Below are 27,186 nucleotides of genomic sequence, written 5' to 3'. Positions count from 1 at the left end.
AATTGTTACACACTAAATTTTGATCTTAGTTATTATTGAGTCATTTAGACTAAACCTTAGATTTTCTATTCACCCTTACAACAAAGAAATCCCTAAGACCAAAATGATTTACCACATTTTCAATAAAAGATCAAGTTTTATAGAGAAAATTGAGTATTAATTTATTTGTAAATATTTTTATATTTTTTTATGCATTTTATAATTTTTATAATTTTATATGTATTTTATAGTTTACTAATATATATATATATACACACACGCACGTGCTTATGATGAAGTTAAAAATATTATAGGTCAAAATATATATTAATTTAATAAAAAATAAGTTGTGTTAAATAAATTTATCTAATATGTAGATTATCAATTTCATTTAGATGTTTCTTAGACAATTTCTTTTATTATTCATAATCTTTTTATCTTTCAATAAGACTATAACATGATTAAGCATTCAAATTTATAGTTTCTTAATTATTACAAAAATTTAAAATTAAATTGAATTTTTTTTTTAATTTTGATTATAAACAGTTGTAAGACCCAAATTTTGCCCGGGGCGCAATAAAATCACAACCCAAATATCAAAACTCAACTAAAACCCAAAATACCCCAAGCCCAAATACAACCCAAAATAAAAAATAAAAAAAATGAAGAAAAAGAAAAAAACCTAACCTCTTCACCCTATGTGCCGCCCTAAGCGCTGCCCTAGTCCTCTTTTGTCTACCACTTGTAAAAAGAAAAGATAGTAAATAATAAAAAAATGTTGTAACAAGGCTATAAAAACCATCATAAAACCAAATGTAAAGGGAAAGAAGGCATAAAAAAAAACATTGTATTTTCACATAGAGATCAAAAATCCAAAGCAAAAAAAGGTTGATTTTAATTTCTTGTATTCCCTTTGTTCATTTTTCATTTTTGTTATTTTATTTTATTTTCTTTATTTTATATATATATACATAATTTAATTGAATTACTTATTTGAATTCCCTTGCAAACATGTTTATATTTTTCCCTTTAAATCTATTTATGTATACCATTTACCCCAATTTTAAATTATACTTTGTTTATTTCAAACACTTGCCTATATTACTATTTTTTATATACAATGTTTATATTAAGTTTTATGCTTTATGTATCTTGTTAATTGTTGGTAAGTAAATCTTGTTTTAAATTATTTTGTATAATTATTGATTTATATTATATAGTATGTCATTCTTATATTCTTTTGTATATTCTTACATGGTTGCATTTATATAATTCATCTATGTTACAACTTGTTAATATGTACATTATTCGTTTTAAAATTTTATATAGGTACACATTACTATTGCTATGCACATAATATATATTATATACATATATACATTTTTGAATCTTGGTTTTTAAGTTATTTTGCATAATACTAACTTTAAATTTCCTCTTATAATACTTATTTTGAAGCTCATTTATATGTTAAACTTTATATACTTTATGTATTATTTATTTTTATTTTTATTTATTTTACGATCTATTGTAAATTTTTGCATGTATTATCTGTTTATGTATATATATATATAATTTAGCTACTTTTAAATTGTTCATTCCAAGTTTATTTGTTTTAACATTTTTTATTACCTTTTAAAATATTTTTCTTAAAATAGATTTTTATTTAACCATTAGTTAGAAACGTTAAATAGTGTATGTGGTAAGATTATTATCATTGGGCATGTTTCAATTTTCGTGTTTGTACTTTTCAAAAAATTGTATAATATGTTATTGATATATGTTTTCCATATTTGTTACTTTGTTTTGCATCCCCATGTATTATATTATGATTGAGATTGCCAACCTATTTGCTTGAAATCAACCTATTTGCCTGAAATTATTCATTTCATTTTCTTTGCTTCAAATGAATCGAATAAATACGTTGCAAGTTTGTTTCCATAATCACTCCCTTTTAAAAAAATTAAAAAATAAAATTTCAAAGCGAGGTAATATTTCGTGTTTGGTAATTCGAGAAATTGTGCCCTAACGTGTTGGGTTTCGATTTTCTGTTTGACCAAATAAATATTCTCTCGAGATTTCGTCCATGTTTTTCTTAAATTAAAAATAAGGCAATATTTCGAATTTAGGAAATTCAAGAAAATAGTACCCTAACTTACTAGGTTTCAATTTTTCTTGTTTAACCTAAATAACTAAATATCCTTTTGAAATTTCAAAAGCATGAGTTTTGGAATTATAAAATGATCTTGTATCGAGGATTTGAAATGTTGTGTCCTATCGTGCTGGGTTGCGCTTTTTCATTTGTTCAAAACAATTGAAGATCCCTTTGGAATTTCACTTACGTTTTCTAAAAACTCTTTAAAATGAAAAAAATGTTCGATGTTTGGCAATTCGGGGAATAGTGCCCTATCGTGTTGGGTTGCAATCTCCCGTTTGTTCAAAATAATCGAATGTATCTTCGGAATTTCACTCATATCTTCCAAGGTGAGGCAATGGTCAATATTTAGAAATTCGAGGAATCGTGCCCTACTGAGCTGGGTATCGATTTTTCGTTGGACCAAATAGTTGGGCATCCTTTTGTTATTTTCGAATTATAAATTTTCGAACGTCGAAACAAGAAGATTTTTGGCAAAGGACTCGGGTTATTCAAATGTTATTAACAAGAACCACATTTCAAAAACATTTTTAATTTTAGACAAAAGGACAGTATTTAATCGATTTGGTACCAATTTTGGGCGTAATGAGGGTGCTAATCCTTCCTCATACATAACCGACTCCCGAGCCTATTTTCTCATATTTTCGTAGACCAAAATCATTGTTTTAGTAAACCAAAATGTTTTATTAAAACAACCCAAATTTCTAGGTGATCCGATCAAACCTAAACAAGAAAAGATTGGTGGCGACTCCATTTTCGCTTTCCAAATAGTCGATCCATCATTTTTAAATCGAAAAAAAATGAAAAAAAATAGTTTCGACAACAGTTAAAAACACTTGCAATTTATTTGAATGGAATGAGTCATTTATTCATAATTTAGTGGGTCAATTACAATGCAATGTTTGGTTCATTGTAGTATGCTACAGTTTGTTTAGCTCTCTATTCTCAAAAATATCGGATGTCATTCATTGTTCCAACCACTAAATTCCAATTACACACACTGAGTAATAAAGAAAAAAAACCAGAAACTACCATTACCATCCTTTGCCACTCTCCCTCACCAAGCATCTCAAGCCATCACACCCCCTGTTGTGTCTTCTCATTACAGTTCGATTTCAGGTTTTTTCTATTTTTCTTCATTTTTTTCCTATCAGATCTTTGATCTTTGTCATTTTCTTTCAAAATGAAAATATGAGTATCATTCATTTTATGATTTAGCGTTTGATTTTCACTTTCTTTTGTTTTTGGTATTGTTTTTTTAGCTTCTTTTTTTTTTTGTGTATGCGTGTTTGAACGATATCATTACTTTGTGCTAACTTTATACTTTTAACTTTAAACAAAACTACAATCTCTCGTTGAAATTTTTGGCCAAAAGTGGAATTAATCAAACCGTAAATCAAGGCTAGGATTTCAATTCTTGATAACAAAAAGCAATTATAACAAATTTGATGAAAATTCAACAAATTCATTAATGGTATTAATGATGTATTTCGATACTATTATTGTGCTTTATGAACTTCATACTTTTACATTAAACAAAGACGACAATCTCTGGTTTATTAGGCTATAATCAAATTTAAGGAAACTGCTAAGAAGGAGAAGAATTGAAGAAAAAGAACGGAAGAAAATGGGGTGTACAGCTCTTTGTGGTGAAGTCAATGCTGCCCTATGTTGTTTATTAGGCCATGATCAAATTTAAGAGGAGGTGTTTAGCAGCTATAAGCCTTTGTGGACAAGGCAGCCTTGAATTCCTTGCAGTGCAACATATATTTTCATTACTTCCTATGCTGCTTAACACTTGGAACCACATGGATTTTGGCTTAATATGGAGATTTTATTCCCTATCAGAGATATTTGGGAAATAAATGAAGTTGTTGATAATATATTTCCATAATATCCCATTGTCTGGCATCTACAGCCATAACTGCTGCATGCAAAGTTGTTCCACCATGGGGCCACCATGAGCTCTTCTTTTTATTGTCTTTCACACAATATGACTACTTAATTTTTAATAAAAATTGATTAACTCTACTTACAAAACTCAGAATTAACTTCCGTTCATCTCATTACAAAAAAATTTAAGTGTTTTTATTTGAGCTTGATAGATACCTAATTTTCTTTGGAACATTAACAATGTATAATTTTAAGAACCGAAAGACAATAACATTACGAAAAAACTCTTCAACTAACATAGGCATAACCCAACTAAGATCCCCCCATTCAAAAATCTTGCTCCAAATTTTAAGAAAACCAAAATTTTAAGAAAACCAAAATTCAAATTAAAATCAAATTTATATGATTTTTATATAAATAGGATCTGAGCATTAGGAAAGAAAATTATATTACAATAGTGATATTGTCTCTATTACATATATAATTCTCAAGGAGATAGAACTTAGTGTCAATTTAATAAATTCATAGTGAGGAATTCGTAATGACAAATAGATTAGGTGACAATTATGATATAATGTTATTGTACATAATAACAAACAAAAAAGCCAGGGTAGATGAAACATGAAGCAATGGCAAGTTCATGGGAAGGTTTTAAAAATAATTGTTTGTGCTAAAAGCAATCACCATTGCAAATATTGCACGGTAAAGGGGATTAGAAACAGACTAATTTCGATATAAGATTATATTAATACCCCCAAAAATTTAATATTGGTAAAAGAGGATCCAGAATCCCAAAGTGTATGGAGTGAGCCGAAATAGAAATAATAAAGGCCAATGTATTTGTTACAACAAATGCTTTAAAGGCTGCCTCATCAATCAGAAAAAGAATGCCCTGCTCTGACCCTTTTTTCACTATTCAAACCACCAGGTACGGTTATTGCTACTGTAAATGCGACTATGGCTATAAGTGCTAACATACATTTATAACACATAAATAAGCATTTAATAACGCAATTTTAATGAATCACTATTTCTCTCTTTCGCGTTTAATGTACAATCACAAACAAATAATAGAAAACAATGCCAAGGATTAGTAAACGAAGGAAAGTCCGAGGGAAGGTTTTAACACCACATAAATGGCTATAAAGAAAGCAATCACCATCGCATACACTGCATAACCAAGAAACGTAGTGGCACGGACATGAGAAATAAATGGAGGGCGCTGAATTGAGAAAAAAGGAGGCAGCATTCCAAAGTGGAAGAAGAGGGCACAAAGAGATAAAAGAAAGGCCAATGCATCTGTTACAACAAATGCTTTAAAGGCCGCATCATGAATGAGAAAAGGAGTAACCTGCTCTTACCCTTTCTCCCTTTTCAAACCACCTGGAACGGTTATGGCTACTGCAAATGTGACGGTGGCTATAAGTGCTGCCACTACTAAATGAACCTCTCTTTCCTTCTCCAACCTATCTGCAGAGATAGTTATCGAGGGTATGGGACGAACTGGTTTCTCGGCCACTTCCTCATTTGTAATATCTTTCAACAATTCCATAATTTGCTCCTGCCACATTAGTCGATTGTATTGTAGTATAGGTCTTTGTATTTTATATATATGCATGTAAAATCATATAGCCATAGGCCATAGAAAATTTACCATTCTCTCTGTACGCTGATCAGTGATATGGAAACGACTACGGCATGTGTCATAGACTTCTTGAGGTGTGATTCCGAGGTCATTTTTCCACTGCCTTAGATTTTTTACTATCCCATATATAGTGCTACAACCATTATCACGTTGGAGAATTTTAAATAAAGAAGGATCTCTAATTGCCACGAAATGAAGAAAATTCCAGCCCCTTTTGTCAACTTTTTCACAACAACCTGGACAAGAAGAGAGAATCTTTGTTACTATTTGTCCATGGCCTTGCCTGGCTGCCATAAGAAGGGGTGTCATCTCCCACTCTTTATCACCTACATAGGCAGCAAGTAAATCCCATTTTAACAGCTCTTCCACAACTGAATCGTGACCTAAGTGCGCAGCATAGTGAAGAGGGGTGTGTCCATTTTCATCTGTTTCCTTTGTCAAATCCCCTTTATTCTCTACTATTATCTTTGTTGCCTCTGAATCCAAGCAAAACAAAACAAAAAACTCAATAAATTGATTCTTTATTTATTTCAAACAAAAATGATTTGGAACTAACTTAACGTACCGACATCTCCAGCCATAGCTGCTGCATGCAAAGCTGTTCTGCCATAGGGACCTCCATGAGCAACTGATTCCAATTTATCTAACAGTATAACCAGAGAGAGCTTATCTCCTCTCCTAGCTGCTATGTAAAGTGGGGTCTCCTGATTTCTGTTGACAAAATATGGGAAATCAGGGTTTTCAAACTCCAGCAATTCTTGCACCACTTCGACGTGACCATACCGTACTGCAACATGTAAAGCCGTGTTGGATTCCTGATCCGTATTCCTCAGCATCTATCTGACTGCATTCAATTGATCCGTTCCCAGCTTCTTTAAATCTTCATCAGTAGCTTTGGCACGAGACTTGATTAGGAGTTTCACAATAGCAGAATGCCCATTCCTTGCTGCAACATGCAAGGGAGTTTGACCTTTCGCATTTGTGTGTAGTAGCAGTGATGGTGTTAGAATTATGTGACCCAAATTTTAAGAGATTGCTTGCAAGTCAAGTTAAACAAAAATATATTTTCTTTCTAGAAGATTTAGTATTTATTAGTATAATATATTTAGCATTTATTAGTATAGTTTATTTGACTTACTAATTTAGCCTATAAATAGGCTCCTTTACAATCTTAGAAAAAAGAGACACCCATTAGATTAGAACTCATAACACATTCAGAGAATTTTGTGTTTACGTTTGAGGGTTCTTTGTTTTTCGGGTTTTTTGGGGTTTAGTTTTTATCTCCATCTTTTGTACTCTTCATTCTTTTGCCATTATAGTAAAATTATCTTTGTCCGTGGTTTTTTATCCTCTTTTGAGGGGTTTTTCCACGTTAAATTTGTGTGTTCATCTTCTCAATTTCTTCTACTATTTTTACTTGTTCGTTGCTTATTCGGGACGATCCTAACAAGTGGTATCAGAGCTAGTTTAACTTTCATAGATCAGCCCGGTCATAGATGGCAGTAACAAGGTTTGAAATTGAGAAGTTCGATGGTGAGACAAATTTCAATCTGTGGCAAGTTCGGATGATGGCAATTCTAGTTCAAAATGGCTTGAAAAAGGTTGTTACAGGGAAAAAGCCTGAGAATCTAAATCAAATAGAATGGGAAGAGCTTGATGAAAAGGCCTTGTCTGCAATCCAGTTATGCCTCACGAATACAGTATTGCATGAGGTATTGATGGAGAAGACCTCATTCGCCTTGTGGAAAAGGTTAGAAACTCTTTATGCGACTAAGTCTCTGGCTAACCGTTTAGTGTTGAAACAACGTCTATTTACGTTTCGCATGAACGAAGGTGAGCTTCTTAAAGATCACATCAGTCAATTCATTACTCTTTTAAATGATTTAAAGAACGTTGAGGTTCATATTGACGATGAAGATCAAGCTATGCTATTGTTGTGCTCTTTACCCTCTTCATACAAGTCTTTCAGGGAGACCCTGATTTATGGCAGAGACAAACTCTCGTTCGAAGATGTGAAGGGTCATTTGTTGAGTAGAGACAAACTCGACAATGAGTTTGATTTGAATAGCAAAGCAGATAGACAAGCTTCCGTTTTGGTAGCATCAAAGAAACTAGACAAAAGGTGTCGCTATTGCAAAAAGTTAGGTCACGTCAAAGCAGATTGTTATAAACTGCGAAATAAAAGAGCTGCTGAGAGTAACGAGGAAGATGTAGCTGGTGCTAATTTGGTCGATGAAGGCGGTGATGATTTCTTGTTAGTGTTAACGAGCGATAACTCCAAGCTTACGTCTGAGTGGATCCTAGATTCAGGATGTTCTTTCCACATGTGTCCCAATAGAGAATGGTTCTCCACATACAGTTCAGTTGAAGGTGGAGTTGTGCACATGGGAAACGATTCATCTAGTAAAATAATCGGTATTGGTACTGTTAAAATTAGGATACACGATGGGACGATTAGGACACTCTCAGATGTCAGGTATGTACCTGATTTACGAAAGAATCTCATCTCCTTGAGTATTTTAGACTTGAAAGAATGCAGAATCAACATCGAGTTAAGCGACATTAAAGTATCTCGTGGAGCTCTCGTTTTGTTAAAAGGTAAAAGAACCGGCAGTCTTTATATTCTGGAAGGTTCTACAGTGACCGGTGAAATCGGACGTCCCTCGTCCGTTACGGAGTCAAAGTCAACTCATTTGAAGCGGAGGCAACTTGGTCATAGGAGGGAAAAAGGTATGACCGTTTCGTTGAAGAGAGGTTCTCTTTTGGATGCAGGTTTTGAAAAGTTAGGGCACTGTATTCGTGAAAATCAGACCCGAGTTAGTTTTGATTTGGCAGTGCACAAGTCGAAGGCTAGAAGTCTTCCAGCTTCTAAGCATAGATTCGACTCATTTAATTCCCTGCATAGTTCAAGATAGGCCCGTGGCGGGTTTTGGCAAAGATGGCATTGAAAGAATTCGTGTCAAGGTGGAGATTGTTAGAATTATGTGACCCAAATTCTAAGAGATTGCTTGCAAGTCAAGTTAAACAAAAATATATTTTCTTTCTAGAAGATTTAGTATTTATTAGTATAATATATTTAGCATTTATTAGTATAGTTTATTTGACTTACTAATTTAGCCTATAAATAGGCTCCTTTACAATCTTAGAAAAAAGAGACACCCATTAGATTAGAACTCATAACACATTCAGAGAATTTTGTGTTTACGTTTGAGGGTTCTTTGTTTTTCGGGTTTTTTGGGGTTTAGTTTTTATCTCCATCTTTTGTACTCTTCATTCTTTTGCCATTATAGTAAAATTATCTTTGCCCGTGGTTTTTTATCCTCTTTTGAGGGGTTTTTCCACGTTAAATTTGTGTGTTCATCTTCTCAATTTCTTCTACTATTTTTACTTGTTCGTTGCTTATTCGGGACGATCCTAACAGATGGACACTTGAAAAGGATTTGTTCTATAAAATCTGATCTGGTACGTTGCCCGATACACTCAGAGGTTGATAAGTTAACATGGAGCACGTTGTCATGGTTTGGGGTCTTCAGCGACTCAAGTTCAAGCCTCCGGTAATTTTTGAATTCTTCAATTTTGCCTACTGCTGCAGCTTTATACAACGACACGTCCATGTAAGTAATGTTGTTTGCAGACTTCTTAGGTTCACCAGAGGAAATAATAATGTGGTTTAACGATGGTTCCATATTTGTCGATCTATTGCACAGCTTTCTTCCTTGATAACACCAATTAATTAATTAGCTTTGAACATTCAAAGATAAAATCAAAAAATATTACAAATTAAGAAAAATTACAGAATGCCTTGCTTATTCCAAGACACCTAGTGGCTTATCAAGACAAGTGACACACATATATATATATAATTTATTGCTTGAACACTTCAACATAGCATAACAAAAGCGTAGCATGCATAATTCCTTTCTTGAACACTTTAGCATAGCATAACGAAAAGCTCCATAGCATGCATAATTCATTCCTTGAAGACTTTAACTTATTTAAAGAAAATAAAATTCTACTTATTTTATTCTTGTTGTGTTTTCAAGCAAAGTTAGTAAAATTCCCTAATGTAGTAATAAGTGATCGAATTTGGGTCACGCAACTTTAATATAATTAATTTATTTATAAATATTTTTATATTTTTATATGATTTTATAATTTTTATAATTTTATGTGTATTTTAAAGTTTACTAATATATACACATGCACGTGCTTATAATGAAGTTAAAAATATTATAGGTCAAAATATATATTAATTTAATAAAAAACTAAGTTGTATTAAATAAATTTATCTAATACGTAGATTATTAATTTCATTTAGATGTTTTTTAAGCAATTTCTTTTATTATTCATATTTTTTAATCTTTCGATAAGACGTTAAATATTAAGTATTCAAATTCATAGTTTCTTAATTATTACAATAACAATGATTTTAAAGTTTAAATTAATTTAAATATTTTTTAAATTTTAATTATAAAGAATTATAAACACTTACAGCCTGTTTGATTGAATGGGATGAGTCATTCAATTAGGCCTGGTTTCGTGGACCCATTACAATGTAATGTTTGACTCATTATAATATATTATTACAAGCTGGGTTTCTTTAGCTCTCTATTTCTCAAAAACACCGAATGTCATTCATTATTCCAACCACTTACAGTACGTTTGGTTAGCTCTAATGGAATAGAGTTGTAATTAAATAGAGCTGTAATGGAATAGAGCTGTAATAAGTAATTCAACTGTTTGGTTGAACGGAATAGAATAGAACTGTAATAGTATTCTTGTGTTTGGTTAAATGGAATGATGTTGTAATAGCATAAGGAAAAAAACTAAAACGACCAGAATACCCTTAGTAGAATTTTTTGTTAAGGTAGATGATTATTGTTATTGTTATTAAATTTTAATAAAATTATTATTAAATATATTTTATTAAAAAATAATTTAACCATATTTTAACATAATTATTATTAAATATAATTTAATAAAATAATATGTAATTTAATAACATTCTTAATATAATTATTATTATATGAATTAAAAAATCATAATATATAATACTATAAAAATAATATATAATCTACTTTATTATTTTTAAACTGTAATACATATTTAATGTGCTAAAATATCATTATTGAAACAAATAATTTAATTATAAACAAATATTAGAAGAATAAATAACTTGAGAATTATATTTCACATCCAAATATAATATTCATATATTAACAAAAAGTTACATGATTTCATTAGTTTATATGTCATAATTCATATGTTATAAAATTTTACAACATCAAAAAATTACAACATTATAATCACATTCTATCATGTCATTATACCATCAAAAAGCTACATAAGTATGCATATTGTGTAATTATTCAGAAATTCAATGTTAATTCCTTGAGAGCGACCACCTCTTGGTCAACTTCTTGAGTTTCTAATCTGCTACACTAAAATCGTACGTTGATTGATTTGATTTTCTATGTTCTGAAAGTGGTTCTCCATGTTTGCCTGCAAACGTTGAGCTGTATTAGCGAAAGGCTCAACTAAATCTTCAAGAGATTTACCTGGCTTAGAAGAAGATGGTTGTGAGGAAGCATGCAAGCTCAGTTCATAGCCAATATCAGGAAAATTCAATAAATTCAACCTCAAAATTTACACAAATGTTACAAGATAAATTTATTAAATTAGGACCCAATTGATAGAATGTATAAACAATGGGCTAAATTTGTTATTAGACCAATCAAAATCATGTATAATCCATGAAAACATTAACTCTATGATTAATTGTCCTTAATTTCTAACCTTTGAAATTGATAGGAAATAAATTGCTTTGATTTTCTTAGAAGGACCAATTTGCTCAATTCGAAATTGAGAGGAATTGAAGAGTTCTTTTTACCATATATTTTTTATGTCTATCTAGTTATAATAGTTATCAGGAAAAGGCAGCTCAAACAGATTTAAGCGTATATTTGACCCCATAATCTCTTAAAGCAATTAACAGACAGATAAATGCGAAGTAGATTTAGACAAAAGACAATTTAAAAGCATAACAGCCTAGAGATAAACAATCTTTAAGGGGTAAAACCTGTTTCAGAAATCATAAAAACTCATCAATCCAGAACATGTGGATCACCTGACCACTTTCATTACTGGACCTTATTGTTGTTAAACCACTTGGAAGTTACATAAAGATGTATATATGTATATATGATCAACTTTGCTGGGGGTTAATCATCCAATAAAAACAAACATGGTCAGCTTGCAGACTATACATATCTACCTACCACGTCTTTGTTTCCAATGAATACCGGCATTGTACTGTTCATTAAAGGGACTGTCTCTCACCTTCTAGTTATATATTCATCAAATTTCCATTGCTTTATATCTAGAAGAGTTTCAAGCCTAAATTTTCCCTCTTTTTCCTTTCATCTTGGAGTTCTTTCCTTTAACCTTAGAGCAAAGCAAGATGGTCAGCGCTAAGAAGCTTATCAAGTTAGTAAGAAAATGGCAAAAAATGGCTACAATCAGGAGAAAGAGGATCACACCATCAAGTGCCACCTTAGATACTGGCGCAAACAGTTGCAACACGTCGACAACAATTGAGCAGGGCGATTTTGTTGTATACAATGTGGATCAAAAACACTTTGTGCTTCCATTGGAATATCTCAAGAATGAAATAGTCATGGAACTATTTAACTTGGCTGAAGAAAAGCGTGGTCTATCAGGCAATAAAGCTCTCATCTGCATATATTTATAAGAAACTCGATGCCTTTGGAAGGATTCCTGTTAAATAATGAGCCACCTTTCTGCATGTAACCCAGTAAAGTTGGTCAGTAAAACTAAGCTTGTAAAAGAAAATGAGAGCTACACATAAAATTACGCTACATAAAATTACATGACTTAAGAGAAGTCAATAGTAATATGGCAAATTATAATGATATATTTAGGCGACCCTCTGTGACAGTTTCAGTACTAGATAAGTAACTGCTACTTGAAGAACCACTCATACTTATCCCAACATAAAAAAATTACCGACTTGGAGTTCAATCTTGTAAGCCCGGCGTTGCTCAAGCGTAGCAGTATCTGACAATTCAAAATTCATTTCTGGATGCAACTCACAATCAGGGACAACTCCATTTTCTACAATCGAGGTTGAAGGTCTCTCTGATGAAGGGTCACTCTCGAAGCTTCTAGACAAGTCAGAATCACCTATCTTCAGCTCTTGATCCATCCAAGCTCCCATTGACTTAATGATGCCAATTAAGCACAGCACTGATTCATGTTGGAGAAAAATATCCTAGGAAAGAGTATTCCAATTTCAGCTTTCAACCCTGACCTAAATTTTGTTAACAAGCTCATAAAAACAGAACATTGAAGCTGGAAAACTAACATTACTGACTTGTAGATCCAACTAAAGTACTAGAATTTATAGTACAATAATAGAAAATCGAAGGCATCCTGTACTTGGAAGAGGATGCAGATACATCTATATCTATTTCCAACTCCATTTATACCTGAAGGAGCCATCTATACTGCCCGTTAGCAGAACTTCTGGTTCCATTTGACCCTCTAGTGTCTGGACTTCAATTTGTGTCTGCTCCAAAGCACTATAATGTATATTTCTTAATAAATTTTCTTTTGTTGCACCATATCTCCAAATCTGAAATACTGTAAAATATAATAATGAAAATTAAGTTATTATCAGTAAGAAATTTGGGAATAAAACTCTGATTTAAAGAACGAAAAATATTGCAAAAGGGATATGCGTGGGTATTACAGACAATAGAAATTCATCAAAATTTGAGTTATCTCCTCCATTAATTAGTTTATTTTTGTCATCTCCAGCAGCAAAATCGAAATAATAAAACAAGGATTAAGAAGAAGAGATCGATATGATGATTACGATTGACTCTCTGCAATTCAATTCTAGTCCGTAGGTTTCCCATAAGAGAAAACGAAACATCATCTCCCCCAAAAGGCAGAGATTTGGGAGTTGAGTTGTAGCTTATTTTTTTAGAAATTTTAAAGAAAACCCATCACCAAAACCCTTCTAAAACAAAATTTGATTATTGAAGAACAGAAACCAAACGAAATTAAACTTAAAAGAAAAATCTGCTAACCTGAAAGTGTATTGTTGTAATAAAAGAAGCAATTTTGAACGCATTTGCAAAGAAAGTCTGAAGGAGATTTTGGGAAGAATTTTCTTCATTTCTATTCAGCGATGGTCGGAATAGCCATTCCAAACTTTCAGCGCTGAATCCCTATTACGCATTTGAGGGAATAGAAACGAGTCATCAAAGAATAAGGAGGGAATGGAATAGCCATTCCCTCCAACCAAACATAGTGTTAATTGCAATTACACGCACGGAATAGTAAAGAAAAAAGCCATAACCTACCATTATTACCCTTTATCACTCTCGCTAGCCAAGCAACTCAGCCACCACATCCCCAGTTTTGTCAACTCATTCTCATTCGATTTTAGGTTTTTTTTTTCCTTTTTCCTTTTTACATTTTCCATTTTTCTTCTTTTATTTTTTCCTAACACATCTTTCATCTTTGTCATTTTCTTTCAAAATGAAGATTTGGGCATTATTCATTTTGTGATTTAGTTTTTTATTTTTACTCTCTTTTGTCTGTGGGCATATTTTTTAGCTAGCTTTTTTTTTGTGTGTGTGTGTGTGTGTGTGTTTGAATTTGTTTTGAGGGAAAAAAATGTAATTTTTCAGTAATTTTTAAGCTTTAAAATATCTACTTGTTTATGTAGATGCATGTTAATGATGTATTTCGATACTATTATTGCTTTGTGCTAACTTTATACTTTTACTATAAACAAAACGACAATCTCTGGTTGAAATTTGGGTTTAAGCAAACTGTAAAGAAAATACTTGGCAAAGAAGGAGAAGAAATGAAGAAAAAGAATGGAAGAAAATGCGGTGTACAGCTCTTTGTGGTGAGGTCAATACTGCACTGTGTTTCTTATTTCAAATTTAAGAGCAGGTGCTTAGCAGCTATAAGCCTTTGTGGACAAGGCAGCCTTGAATTCCTTGCAGTGCAACCTATATTTTGATTACTTCCTATGCTGCTCAACACTTGGAACCACATCCATTTTGGCTTCATATGGAGATTTAATTCCCTTTCACATATATCTGGGGAAATAAATGAAGTTGTTGATAATATACTTCCATATGTAATTGCCAGGCATCTACGGCCATAACTGCTGCTTGCAAAGTTGTTCTACCATGGCCATGGGGGTCTCCATGATCTCTGCCTTTTATTGTCTTTCGGACAGCATGAGTAGTTTGTAGTAAAAATTGATTATCTCTACTTGGAAAACACAGAATTAACTTCCGTTCATCTCGTTACAAAAAATTCGATTTCACCACTTCGACATTGCCACACCCTGCTGCTTCACGTAAAGTCGTGTTGGATTCCTGATCCCTAATCCTCAGCATCTCCCTCACTGCATTTACTTGATTCATTCCCAGCTTCTCTAAATCTCCATCTCTAGCTTTTGCGCAAGACTTTGATTAGAAGTTCACAATAGCAGAATGTCCATTCCTTGCTGCAACGTGCAAAGGAGTTCGACCTTTAGCATTCGTTTGGGGTAGCAGTGACGGACACTTGCTGAGAATTTGTTCGATAAAATCTGATCTGGTACGGTTCCCGATACACTCGGAGGTTGATAAGTTAAGATGGAGGACGTTGTCATGGTTTGGGGTCTTCAGCGACTCAAGTTCAGGCCTTCGGTAATTATTGAAATCTTCAATTTTACCTTCTGCCGCAGCTTTATACAATGAAACGTCCATGTAAGTAATGTTGTTTTCAAGCTTCTTAGGTTGCACAGCTTTCTTCCTTGATAACGCCAATTAATTAATTAGCTTGGAACATTTAAGATTAAAAAATTTTAATAGTTTAATAGTTTAATATTAATAATTATATGTAATTGATTATTTAAATTATTTTATAAAAACATGTAAATATCAATAAAAATTAACATCTTCGGATTTAATTAAAACTTTAAACCATTCTAATTACATCTCCAAACTATCAAAGTTATATAAATTAGATTCTTCCGTTACTAAAATCGTTAATTTAATCGTTAAATGATACATCGAAACTTATGTGACATAATTTACAATAAAAATTTTAAGAAAAAATATTTTAAAAATAGATGTTTTATCATTCACTTGTTTTGAGATTTCCGAAGTTTATATATAAGTTTTATATCATTCACTCATTTTTTCTTTTCAATTTTACTTTATTTTTAGTTTTTATTTTAAAAAAAATATTTGACAATATTCTATTTCTTTAAAGTTGTTCATTTTAAATTTATCTAAATAAGATTTAAAAGTTATTAACGATTTTAATAACGAAAGAACCCTACTAATATAACATCTATAGTTTGAAAATGTAACGGGAACGTTTTAAAATTTAAACACCGAATTAAAATGTGATCATAATTTGAGATCTCAGATGCAATGAAAAATGAAATACTAATTTTATTTTAATTTAGAAAAATAAACCAACTTAAAACAGCCAAAGATTAGATAGGATCAACCATTTATCATCAACCTAAATACAAATGAACCTTAATAGCCAACAAAAACACACAAATGAGCCCAAAATACAACAACGAATGCACGAGAATCGAAGCCCCACTGGTCTTAAAGTTGCCGAACTCCACGCACCTGTGGTGGCCGGGAACTTGAAACAACAACCCCGGCGTTAGCAGCACGAAAAGAACCAACGCCACGATAATTGGACCCCAGTCCGACATCGTTTCACGGTAAGGTTTGCAAGGGCAACTAGGCAACTGTGATTTATTGATGGAGTATTTGAATCTATGGAGTTTTTTATATGCAAATGAAAGAGAAGATAAAGTGAAAGAGAGTGTGGGGCGGCGTTTAAGCGATGAAGGCATTTTGGATTCACTGCCACCGCCATTGGAATAACTTCATTCTCATGCCTACACTCTCTTAAGATTTCTTTTTAGATATTAGTTCGGGTTTGATTTATTTGGATATGTTTAAATTTCTTGAATTATTTCGGTTTTAAATTTTTTGCATTTTTTTATTAAATTTTTCAGATTGAGTTATATCTCGAGTTTATGTTTTTGTAGGTTCCTTATTTCAATGTTTCAAAAATTGGATTGGTGGTCGAATAATCAAACTATCTATTCTTGGTTCGACTGGTACAACACCCAGTCCAACAATAATTAAATAAAATTTAAAAATTCATTTAAAATAAATATTAAAAAATTTATAAACCGGTTCAACTCTCTGTTTTTTATCACGATTTTCAGTTTTTTATCGATTTTGAGCAATTCAATCTCTTGTCCAAATCAATATACCAACCGATTTTCAATCTAACTAACTAATCTGGTTCGATTCCAACAACAATAACTTTGTTCGAGTCAAGTTCAATTTATTTTGAGTTCAGATCATTTTGAATCCAATTTATTTTAATTTGGGTCATTTGTTAAACTTAAATTATGATCAAATCAAATTAGATTGAATTTTGATTTAAGTTAATCAAGTTAAATTGTCAAATTCGATTAGAATTAACTTATCAGCTCATATCATATAAATCAGATGACAATCAAATTTTGATATATGTGATGATAATTTTTATCTTAATTTTTTAATTATACTTCCCCAAAATTATTCAATCAAAGTTTTAGTGATATCAGTAGGCACATGCAGATGGAAGAGAATATGTGATGTCCAAGTAAATATCACTTTGTTAGATTACTTGTTGAATCGATAATTTTGATTTATTCGAGTTTTGAAAATAAATAATAATTTTCACCCATCCGATTTAAATTATTATTTCTATTTTAAAAAAAATAATATTTTTTTAAATTTAATTATAAAAATATAAATTAATTTTAATAAAATATTTTTGTTTTTAAATAATCAAATGAGCTTTCTGAAGTTTGGACCTACCCAAATCAAACTCAAATGGACTAGAATAAAAGGCTTCAACAATTTTAAGGTAATACAGCCCAACCCGGCCCGCCCATGAAGACTTATGCATCCATTTCATTAAGAGGGACTAAAATTAGAATTTGACCAAAATTTTAATTAAAATCTATTACAAATAAATAAATTAAATGATAGATTTCAAAAATATACATTAATTTTGGTTTAATATGTAATAAGATTTATGAACTTTGATTTTTCGCAATTGTATGCATGATATTTCGATTTAATTCAGTTTTTGCAAATTACTAACAATATTATCAATAGATATTATTATTTGAGTTGGTCTGTAATCAAGCCACACCTAAATACCTGCAAGCTCGAGTTCGATACTTGGCTCAAATTTGATTAAACATTCATTTTTAAGCTCGAGCTCGGCTCAAGATATAATCGAGCTACTCAAGCTCAAACTCAATTAACATCATTTATAAATATTAGTAGAACTTAAGTTTCATTAAGCTCGTATATATTCAAACTCAAGCTCGGTTCAACAAAATACTAAGGGCAATAAACTAAACTAAATATATAAAATATTAAAAATAAAAAGCTTATTGATTGTTCAAGTTGAGTGTTACTAAAGCTTGAATTCAGCTCAATCAATAGCTTAAACTACTCAAATTTAGTTTGATAATTACCTAATTAAATTTAAATTTTTTCGAGTCGAACTCAAATAATTTGTGAGCTCCAATATATCATTTACGCACCTATTTTAGATCATAACTAAAATTTTAATATTCAAAAATTATCACATAAAAGCTAAAGTCCAATTTACCAGCAGAATTTGAGCCGTCTCGAAGTCCACCACTACAAGCCACCCGATGAAATCAGCCTGAGATAAGCTCGCAATAAATGCCAAGTGAACCCATCTTTTCCTCTTTGTGGGGCAATATGCTTTTCAATCCAAAAAGCAAATCATAAATCAACCACAACTTTTCAATTTTAATCCTCCAAAATTCATTTTCAATCTTTCAATTATTCGAAATGGAATCGATTCAAGATATCGAGACGATCAATCAAGCAATCCAAAAACTCATTGAAGAAAAGAGAATCAAATATACATCATCTGATGTTAAGTTCTCTCAAGATGATGATGATGATGAACAAGTCCTCTCCAGATTACTTTCTCAGGTACCAAACAAGTTTCCTTTGACAAAAAATTTTCCTGGGAATATCATTTCTTTTTGTTAGATAGAATCAACAAAAACCAGATTTCTAAATCACCCCTTTGATGGATTTTTCTTGCCGATATCACAGTTTATCCAATTGCAAACTGTCTGGTTTGTACTCTATGAGCATAATTTGTGTTATTTGAATTTTGAATATGAATCTCTGATTTAGATAGAGTATATATATAATATGAATATATTCAAATTTTCAATGTTTTCCATGTTTTGGAAGGGTTCAGCAACCATAGTCATTTGAAGAATCTTTGAAGAGTTACATAGCTATATTTAATTTTATCTTATAATTTGAAGGGTATTTTCAGTTTTGGTCTAATTCTATACGGTGTTTGAGGATTTAATTTTTTTTTAATCTATTTTTATAATTTATTAGTAAGTATTGATTGAGGCGTTTTCTTTTTTAGAAGAAGTATTTGAAGTGTCATCTGTTGTAATTTGATTCTTAAACAATAGAGGTATTGTGCCCCTAATGTCTATATTCGATTTTAGCCAAATGGTTCTTATTAAAACTATCCAAAAGATAGGCCAGTCCTATTAAGGTTGGGCTTGGATAAAGATTTTTATACATTGACCCAAATTAAATTTTTATATAAAAAATATTTTAAATTTTAAATTTAATTATAAAATATATAAAATATCAATTAAAATATATATTTTTAATATTTTATTATTTTTTAATAGTGAAATAAGTTTTTTGGGTGAGCTAGCTTAGCTCAAAAATGGACTTGGGCTTAAACTTTTTTTTTGGAACCAAACCTCAACATGACTCAATCCATAGCCACCTCTAGTTCTTACTCACTAATGCCATTTAAGGTCATGGGTTCAAACCCTACTAAAGTCAACTACTAAAAATTTTCTTGGTGGTGAGGCGCTCCCACAAACTCTATAAACCCGTTGGGGCTCTCCTTGAAATAGGGAGGTAAAATTTAAGGCTAAAATTGAGCATAGACAAATTAGGTACAATACTTTTATTGTTTAAGGATTAGATAAACTATTTAATGGACAACACTACAAAAACTTTTTCTAAAAGAAAGTTGATACCCTCAATACTACTGAAGTGATGACATGAATATTTTTACTACTAATACAATATCAAAGTCAAAGTTACAAAAAATTTCATCCAACCTTGTTCAGCTAATAATAACTTTAGCCAAATACATAAAAGTTGCTCTTAAAACAAAATCCACTTTATCACTTTAACACAGGAAGCATAATCAATTTAGATTTATTAATAAAATATCAAATCATATCAAATGAAAGTAATTTCTAATATTATAATCATAAATTTCAAAAAAAATAATTAACTTTTTACATGTATACGAAATCAAAAGGGAAAAAATCATCACTCCAAGAATATAACATCTATATCAGTCCATACACTATTATTTATGTGTTTGACTAAGTTGATGACACCCGTTAATTGAGTCTTAACTCAATTATAAAATTATAAAAAAAATTCATTCCTTTTAGAGTGTTTTTTTTTTATATTTTTTTATATAAAATTTAGAAAAATACACATGACAACATGATTTTTAATATCTCAACTTTACCGCTAATGCTTTTAGCTTCATCCACGTTGTGAGTGCACCGTAATTTAGTTTACTTTTTAAGTAGTTAGAATCATTGAAAGGAGTTGAAAGATCAACTGTACCAAAAGAGGAAACATCCCCAAGCATTGACAAATCAGAGCCAAAGATCAAAAACGACAACCAAGAAAGAGGTGGTGGAAATGGAGGAGTAGAGGAAGAGATAGTGAAAGAGCTCAAAGCGGTGAAGAGACAGAACACAATAACTCATTGTCTGCTTTCGGCCCTCATCGTCGTCACCCTAATTTGGGAACTCTCCGAGGTTTCCTTGGTTCTCAAACTCCGAGACGGTATGAGTCACCCTTTTCGATCGTTCGGAAGTTTGCTTGCCGGAATGCTGCCAAGCCCTGGCAAGATTAATGTTGTTGGTAACGGGGACGACGACAAAGATGGCAACGATCATAACATTGTTGACCCTTTGCTTCCTTCCGTTAGAATGCCTGAGCTTCCCCATGTTGAGTTTCCGCATATGGGATCAAACGATGAAGAATAGTGAGAAATGTGAACTTATTATGGTTAGATTTTGCATTGTAATGATTATTTTTAGTTATATTTATACAAATATATTGATTGTAATTGTAATTTAAATAAAAACACTTTATTCTTAAATATTGATTTTATGTCAAAACAAAATTATATTTATATTTATGAATTCGAAATTTAATTTAAATAATTCATTACACATTCAATGATTTCGAAAACCGAATTTAAAATGTATCCAAAAATAAAACAAAATTATTTAGCAAGCATTATAAATAATAAATAAATGAATAGACAATTTTTTACAACAAAATAAATTGATTTTCTGTTAATAAAATTTTTAAAATAATAATAAGTTGATTTTGTAGGTAAAAGTATCGTGAAAGTTTTTGTACTAGAAGTTTAATTGCATTTTATTCTTTCTACTAAAAAATGTATAAATTAATTCTTATACGTTGGATTAAAGAGTAAATTGGTCCTCCAAACTGATCTTTATACATCAGCATGAGGTACGCATGGCACACCACTTATAATTGTCTGGTTATTCTGCCAACTACTTTAATTTTTTACAGTAAAATTAGATAAAAGAAATTAACAAAATAATTAATTTATTCTTTGATATGATAGTCAGGAACTAATTATTTTTTAAAATAAATAAATAAATTATAACTTTATCTCTTAAAATAAAAACGTTGATGTTACTCTTACTCGATTTTGCACAAAGGTAATAATAACCACATAATACATTATTTTTCTATTTAATTATTTATATATATTGGAAATTATTCAAGCAATTAAAAAAGTTTTATTTATTGAAATGAAAAAATGAAAAGCGTCGACAACAGGGTTCGAACCTGCGCGGGCGTAGCCCAACAGATTTCAAGTCTGTCTCCTTAACCACTCGGACATATCGACCTTGTTGTCATAACGGCTTAAGACAATTTTATAATCGTTGTCATCATCTTTTTTATTATTATTCCACTTTTGGGTAAACTACGGCTAAGTTCACTAATAATTTTACATTTTAGTCACTCAACTTCAAAATGTTATAAAATAGGCATTGGAATTATTCAAAAGTTTATATTTAAGTTATTGGCTATTAGTTTTTTTTTAAGTCTAACTAATGAGCTCTAAATGATGATTTGATAATAAGTTTGATGGATTAGTACCAATCGACAAGTAGAAGAATATACCTTAGATTTAAGTCGATCTGATAGTTAATGTTGAAGATCAGAGAAAAAAGTTATTTTAATTTTGGTTCAAAGATATGTGATATTCAAAGTTGTTTTATGAACAAAAAAATTAAACTGAGAAAGTGAGCTTTTTTAGCTAGTGTAGGCAATGTGAATAAAGAAAGTCATACAATAGTGATTTTAATAGATTAGTGACATAAATGAGAACTTTCGAATAATTCAATAATCATTTTGTAATTTTTTGAAATTGAGTGACCAAAATATAAACTTACTAATAGTTTAGTAACATTTGATATAGTTTACTCTTTTTTATAGCTAAATAAGTAGCATTTTTTTTATTTTCATTCATGAATACTTTTTTAGTAGTAATTGAAAGACAAAACCCAAAGATAAAATCGAGTACAACTACCCTTAGCACAATATCGACCATCGTTGAAGGGTTTGTCAACTCTTAGCAGATGATACTTTGAAAATTTCTCTCAGAGTTAGCTTGATCTCCCCTCTTTCCCTCACCGCAATAGATCAAATTTCAACTTAAATTCAAACTTGAAACTTTTTACAACTTGCCCAATTACATCTTAAAATAATTAGAACAAAAAAATAAAGAGAAAAATATATTTCCAGTTCTTTTTAATTTCAAAATTGAGTAAATTTATCCCTCACAAAAAAGTTAAGAGTAATTTAATCTCTGTCAATTTCGAATGTGAGCAACTAAAAACAATTAACTTCGTAGTTAACTTTTTTTGTCAATTGTACATAATTTTGATTAGAATAATAATAAATTTAGCCTTCGATGTTTACATATTTTGTCATTTTAGCTTTAATTCTAAAAAGTTCGATAAATTTAACCTCAATATTTACACAAACATTGCACAATAAATTTATTAAATTAGGACCAAATCGATAAAACGTATAAATTTTGAAAACTAAATTTATCATTATACTTATCAAAATCATGCCGTTAATAATTGATGGAAAACATTCTAACTCGTGACTAATAATTATACTTTAAAAATTGATAATAATTAAATTATTTTTATTTTTATTTTTATTTTGTTGAGATTTAACAATTTAGGTACCGAAAATATCCATTAACCTCGAAAAAGAGAATTTATTATTTATTATTTATCCTCAAAAAATTTTATTTTCCCATTTTCCCCCACTTTCGTTCACTTTCCCTCATTTTCTGATTTCAGTCTCTAATAAAAAGACTGAGTCAGAACTGAGCTCTGCCTTTTCATTTCCTTTCCCTTTCAAGCTCTTAACTTTCCACTCATTTCCCATTTCCTTCTGATTGGTAAGTCACTGAGTTCACCTTTTTAACTTCCTTTATTTTATTTTTCATATAATATATATAATATTAAACGCCATAAAGAAAAAATAGAGTAATAATAATGGAGGTTCTGCAAATTTCTGAAAATGGTTAAACATCTCTTTGTATTAGCAGCTCATATTAAAGCCCATCTCCTTCAACACCTCCTTTCTTCTATTAATTAGTTCTTTTTGTAATTCTTCAATAGATTCCTTTTTTTTTTCTTTCTTGTTTTCTCGGGAAACTAAAAGAAAATAGTTCACTTCCTTTTTATTTTCTAAGGTAGAATTTATTCAAATCTTTAAAAAGAATAAAAATATGATATGATTGATAGCTAGTAAATAGCAAGGGGCCATATAATATATATTTCATATTTATGAATAAAATTAATAATTGCAATGATTCTTTTATGAAATTTGTGGTAGTTGTTGATTGATTCCTAGTTGTAAATTAGGGTTTACCATAATTTTTATTCTTTGTGGGTCTCAAATTGGGACCAATTTTTTTTGTTTGATTGCTCTAGATAATTGAATGTGTATTATTGAAATGTTCCCTTTTTATGGTTTTTCCTTTACTTTAAGTACTGTGTCTTGCTATTATTTGATTCCTAGAATTATTGGTCGTTAGGGTTTTGTTACTCAGACTCGGGTATAAGACTCGAATACGGGTATATTCAAGGATTTTTGGGAGTCCGAATATGTTTTGGACATGGGTTTTTCGAGTTAAACAAAGGGTCTCAGCAACTTTGGATAAGGATTAAATTCTTCAGGATTTTGGTGGTGGAATTTATTTGAAAGTTTTGTTGGTTTAGAGAACATTTATATAAAATTTACTTGGGATTTAATTGATACTCTTTATGCAGGCTTTTGATAGTATGAGCTCGAACGGATAGATCACTTGGAACTTCAGCTCTTTCGTATTAGTCATAATGAAAGGAAGGAGGAAAGCCAGTATAGCTAATCTTGTCCCAAATTTGCAAGGTTGAATCTATGATCTATTTTGATGTTGTTGTTGCTTAAGTTGTTTGTTTTAGATGGATGGAGATCGATATTTGCTTAAAACTTGTTTGGTTTGAGAAGTGATTGCTTGTTTAGTCGAATCTAATTGGTACTAGTATAGTGGATCGGGGTGGTATCTGTTAACCTTTTTAGTGTATAGTTCGGGAACGAGCAGAGAATCTATTGTTTCATTGAAGTGGATTAACAATTTTTCTAGTTTGTCCCGTCTAGGTCCGAGAAAGATGGTTGAACTCCAATTCTGTGAGATTTAGAGGTCAGTTTATTTTCTTGATATGCCAGGATTCGGTTTAGTTATCTGTTTTTTCATGTGTTATGCTTTATGTTGTGTTATGTGATTGAAACTTTTTTTCCGAGCAAGCCTTGTTATATTTTCAGGATCTGGGGACTAAATTTTCCAGTTTATACAATGATGATTGTGTGAAGTGTTCTATGAGTTTTATCTCTCTGATGGAGTGGAACGAACAGACCCCGTTGCAATGGGACTGGGAAAACCTAATGTTAAACGCAAAAGCAACTGAAATCCCGAGAAGGCTAAGACCCGTAGAGTGGGATATTGATGAAGGGGAAGGAGGATTGGACTCTGTGTCTGTCAATTCTTCCAGTGTTGCTGGTTGTAGTGGTGGTTCTGGCTCGGATTTAGGCCTTGTGTCTTTGTCTAAAAATTTGAAATCGGCATCCATTGATTCTTTATCTATGGGGGAGGCAAAATTGACCAAATTTACTTTGGAGGCTTCTGAAGCTATCCCAGATGATATAAGCAATAAGAAAGAAGTTTCTGGGATTGAGACAACCAGTACTTCCTTGACACTCGTGGCTTCTGTTGGCTCTGGTGAGCCATTACTCAGTTTAAAGCTTGGCAAACAAACATACTTTGAAGATGTTAGTACGGGAACCAATGCTACGGATTCATCTTATTCTGCCACTCTGGGAACATCATCTCCTTTATCTGCAAAGAGATCCAAACTGAATTGTCGAAGCACACATGCTGTACGTTGCCAAGTCGAAGGTTGTAACCTTGACCTTTCTTCTGCTCGAGATTACCATCGGAAACACAAAGTTTGTGAAAATCATTCAAAGAGTCCGAAGGTCATTGTAAGCGGTCTGGAACGCCGGTTCTGCCAGCAATGTAGCAGGTGAAAATTTTATTTATTTGGTTTGGGTCTGTTTCGTAATGAGTGTTGAAATCATAATCATGTTGTATTGTTGTTGCTGATGTTAAAGGTTCCATGCGCTGTCGGAATTTGATGAAAACAAACGAAGTTGTCGTCGGCGACTTTCCGACCACAATGCGAGACGCCGCAAACCGCAAACTGAAGCTACCCACTTCAATGCTGCAAGGATTCCATCGTTGTCATCCTCGTCATATGGTACCATTTTAAACTTGACTTTATTGTTTTTTGTTGTATGATACTGTTACGTGAATAGATCACATGACACTGTTCGGTTTCTTTCTTTTAGCTCTCAAATTATCTGCTTGAGTTGCTCGTTAACTAAATCATCATCGTCATCTTGTGGTTGTGTAAATATGATAGCTATTCATCTTGTGGTCGTGTAAATATGATAAGTTATGCCTTTTGCAGATGGGAAGCAACGTACGAGTTTTGTCTGGAATGAAGTCCCAATTCTTCATAATGCTAGACCCAACAAGAAATTTGCATTGGAAGGCACGTTCTACTCCAAGTCCTCTCAAATGACAAGTTATACGCCTACGAAACTTGGAAACATCAATGAACAGGTGCAACTTCCAATCAATCAGCTGTCAAATCCCATCACGATGCGATGTCATGATTTCAACAAATTCCTACCCTCTAAGGGTAAGCAAAACACGGCTGAGGTTCTTGATGGAGGTATGTTTTCACTTTTCTACTAGGAAACAAGGTATATGATATGCATTTGCTTGAATGTCTATAAATGTTGCCATCTTTTACTGCTACTTTTAACACGAAAAGTGCTTTTATTCTTGAACACCGATGCTGTTGAGACCGTTGAGGTGAAGTCTCAATGTGCTACCCCGTTATGTACTAGATTTCATTCTTGGATAAGTATTTTCGGGCCAATAAACTTTTTGGAATATGATAAACCAGTGATGGAACTGATGTTACGAGCTTACAGGTTTTTTGTCAAATTTTGCAGGTGTAGAACAATCTATGGTTGCTTCAAACACCGGCAGAGCTCAAGAACTTCAACGTGCTCTCTCTCTTCTGTCAAATGATTCCCAGATTTCAAGTGAACCGAAACACGGTTCACTTACCTACCCCATTATGCATGTCAACCTTACCAGTACATCTCAGCCAGCAATGAATGCAATCCCACAAGGTTTTCAACATGCCTTGCCAGAAAACTGGCAGATCGAACAACAAGAAGAAACAACCACCAAGTCCCGCATGCATACTAGCGACGTCGACGACCGTTTTCGGGAGTTCCTATTGCTTAAGGCTCCATATGATGTTGGCTTTTACTCCTGAATTGACCGCACAACCATTCAATCAACTTTCTTAGTTAATATCGATGCCCACGTTAGCCGCATTTGCCGCCATTGTAGGGAGCTATTTCAGATATGAAAGAAGTATCAGGCTATTCGATGAGTTCGGTTTTTATTAGTATGATTTCTCTATATGTTTAGAGTTCATGTCTGACTATGACTATGGGTTATATGGGCTAAATAGACCTAAAAGACTAGCATATGAGACCTTTCTCTTGGCCCCTATATTTTAATTTAAGATTCATAACTAACCTTAAGTAATTATTATAAATTTAATTTCATATTTGAC

The 27,186-nt window shown here is 31.7% G+C and overlaps 4 protein-coding genes, 1 long non-coding RNA gene and 1 other non-coding gene across 19 annotated transcripts; 2 read left to right on the top strand and 4 right to left on the bottom strand.

Moving 5' to 3' along the window:
- Nucleotides 1-5,381: 5,381 nt before the first annotated feature.
- LOC107933351 (ankyrin repeat domain-containing protein 50) lies at nucleotides 5,382-6,505 on the bottom strand. The gene is made up of 3 exons (XM_041111267.1): nucleotides 6,235-6,505; nucleotides 5,679-6,145; nucleotides 5,382-5,585 (listed from the first exon to the last, which is right to left on the bottom strand). Exons 1-3 carry the CDS (start codon nucleotides 6,503-6,505, stop codon nucleotides 5,382-5,384), a joined length of 942 nt encoding a protein of 313 aa, XP_040967201.1.
- A 4,326-nt stretch (nucleotides 6,506-10,831) lies between these two features.
- Nucleotides 10,832-14,246, bottom strand: LOC107933397 (uncharacterized). 6 transcript variants are annotated; one of them, XR_005925854.1, is made up of 6 exons: nucleotides 13,784-14,246; nucleotides 13,178-13,331; nucleotides 12,700-12,960; nucleotides 12,209-12,469; nucleotides 12,009-12,113; nucleotides 10,832-11,171 (listed from the first exon to the last, which is right to left on the bottom strand). It is a non-coding gene; the product is annotated as an uncharacterized lncRNA (long non-coding RNA). The 6 variants fall into 6 exon arrangements; XR_005925855.1 differs by lacking the exon at nucleotides 10,832-11,171 and having other exon boundaries at nucleotides 11,701-12,113; XR_005925856.1 differs by lacking the exon at nucleotides 10,832-11,171 and having other exon boundaries at nucleotides 11,701-12,469; nucleotides 12,696-12,960.
- A 1,891-nt stretch (nucleotides 14,247-16,137) lies between these two features.
- On the bottom strand, nucleotides 16,138-16,638 carry LOC107933363 (uncharacterized). The gene has a single exon (XM_016865547.2). The coding sequence runs from the start codon at nucleotides 16,582-16,584 to the stop codon at nucleotides 16,231-16,233; it is 354 nt and encodes a 117-aa protein (XP_016721036.1). The 5' UTR covers nucleotides 16,585-16,638; the 3' UTR covers nucleotides 16,138-16,230.
- Nucleotides 16,639-18,382: 1,744 nt separating this feature from the next.
- On the top strand, nucleotides 18,383-21,020 carry LOC107933322 (uncharacterized). The gene is made up of 2 exons (XM_016865510.2): nucleotides 18,383-18,772; nucleotides 20,440-21,020. Exons 1-2 carry the CDS (start codon nucleotides 18,626-18,628, stop codon nucleotides 20,902-20,904), a joined length of 612 nt encoding a protein of 203 aa, XP_016720999.1. The 5' UTR covers nucleotides 18,383-18,625; the 3' UTR covers nucleotides 20,905-21,020.
- Nucleotides 21,021-21,724: 704 nt separating this feature from the next.
- On the bottom strand, nucleotides 21,725-21,806 carry TRNAS-UGA (transfer RNA serine (anticodon UGA)). Its single transcript has one exon. It is a non-coding gene; the product is annotated as a tRNA-Ser (tRNA).
- Nucleotides 21,807-23,228: 1,422 nt separating this feature from the next.
- Nucleotides 23,229-27,158, top strand: LOC107933376 (squamosa promoter-binding-like protein 2). 9 transcript variants are annotated; one of them, XM_041111719.1, is made up of 7 exons: nucleotides 23,229-23,381; nucleotides 24,259-24,376; nucleotides 24,626-24,668; nucleotides 24,774-25,548; nucleotides 25,637-25,782; nucleotides 25,996-26,262; nucleotides 26,549-27,158. In XM_041111719.1, exons 4-7 carry the CDS (start codon nucleotides 24,845-24,847, stop codon nucleotides 26,878-26,880), a joined length of 1,449 nt encoding a protein of 482 aa, XP_040967653.1. In that variant the 5' UTR covers nucleotides 23,229-23,381; nucleotides 24,259-24,376; nucleotides 24,626-24,668; nucleotides 24,774-24,844; the 3' UTR covers nucleotides 26,881-27,158. The 9 variants fall into 9 exon arrangements, with proteins under 9 accessions (XP_040967653.1, XP_016721064.1, XP_040967656.1 ...); XM_016865575.2 differs by lacking the exon at nucleotides 24,626-24,668 and having other exon boundaries at nucleotides 24,791-25,548; XM_041111723.1 differs by lacking the exons at nucleotides 23,229-23,381; nucleotides 24,626-24,668 and adding an exon at nucleotides 23,776-24,172 and having other exon boundaries at nucleotides 24,791-25,548.
- The last annotated feature ends 28 nt before the right edge of the window (nucleotides 27,159-27,186 follow it).

This window comes from Gossypium hirsutum, chromosome A04 (genome assembly GCF_007990345.1).
Source record: "Gossypium hirsutum isolate 1008001.06 chromosome A04, Gossypium_hirsutum_v2.1, whole genome shotgun sequence".
NCBI lineage: Eukaryota > Viridiplantae > Streptophyta > Magnoliopsida > Malvales > Malvaceae > Gossypium > Gossypium hirsutum.
The sequence above is the reverse complement of the archived record's forward strand: the minus strand, read 5'-3'. Positions and strand labels throughout refer to the sequence as shown.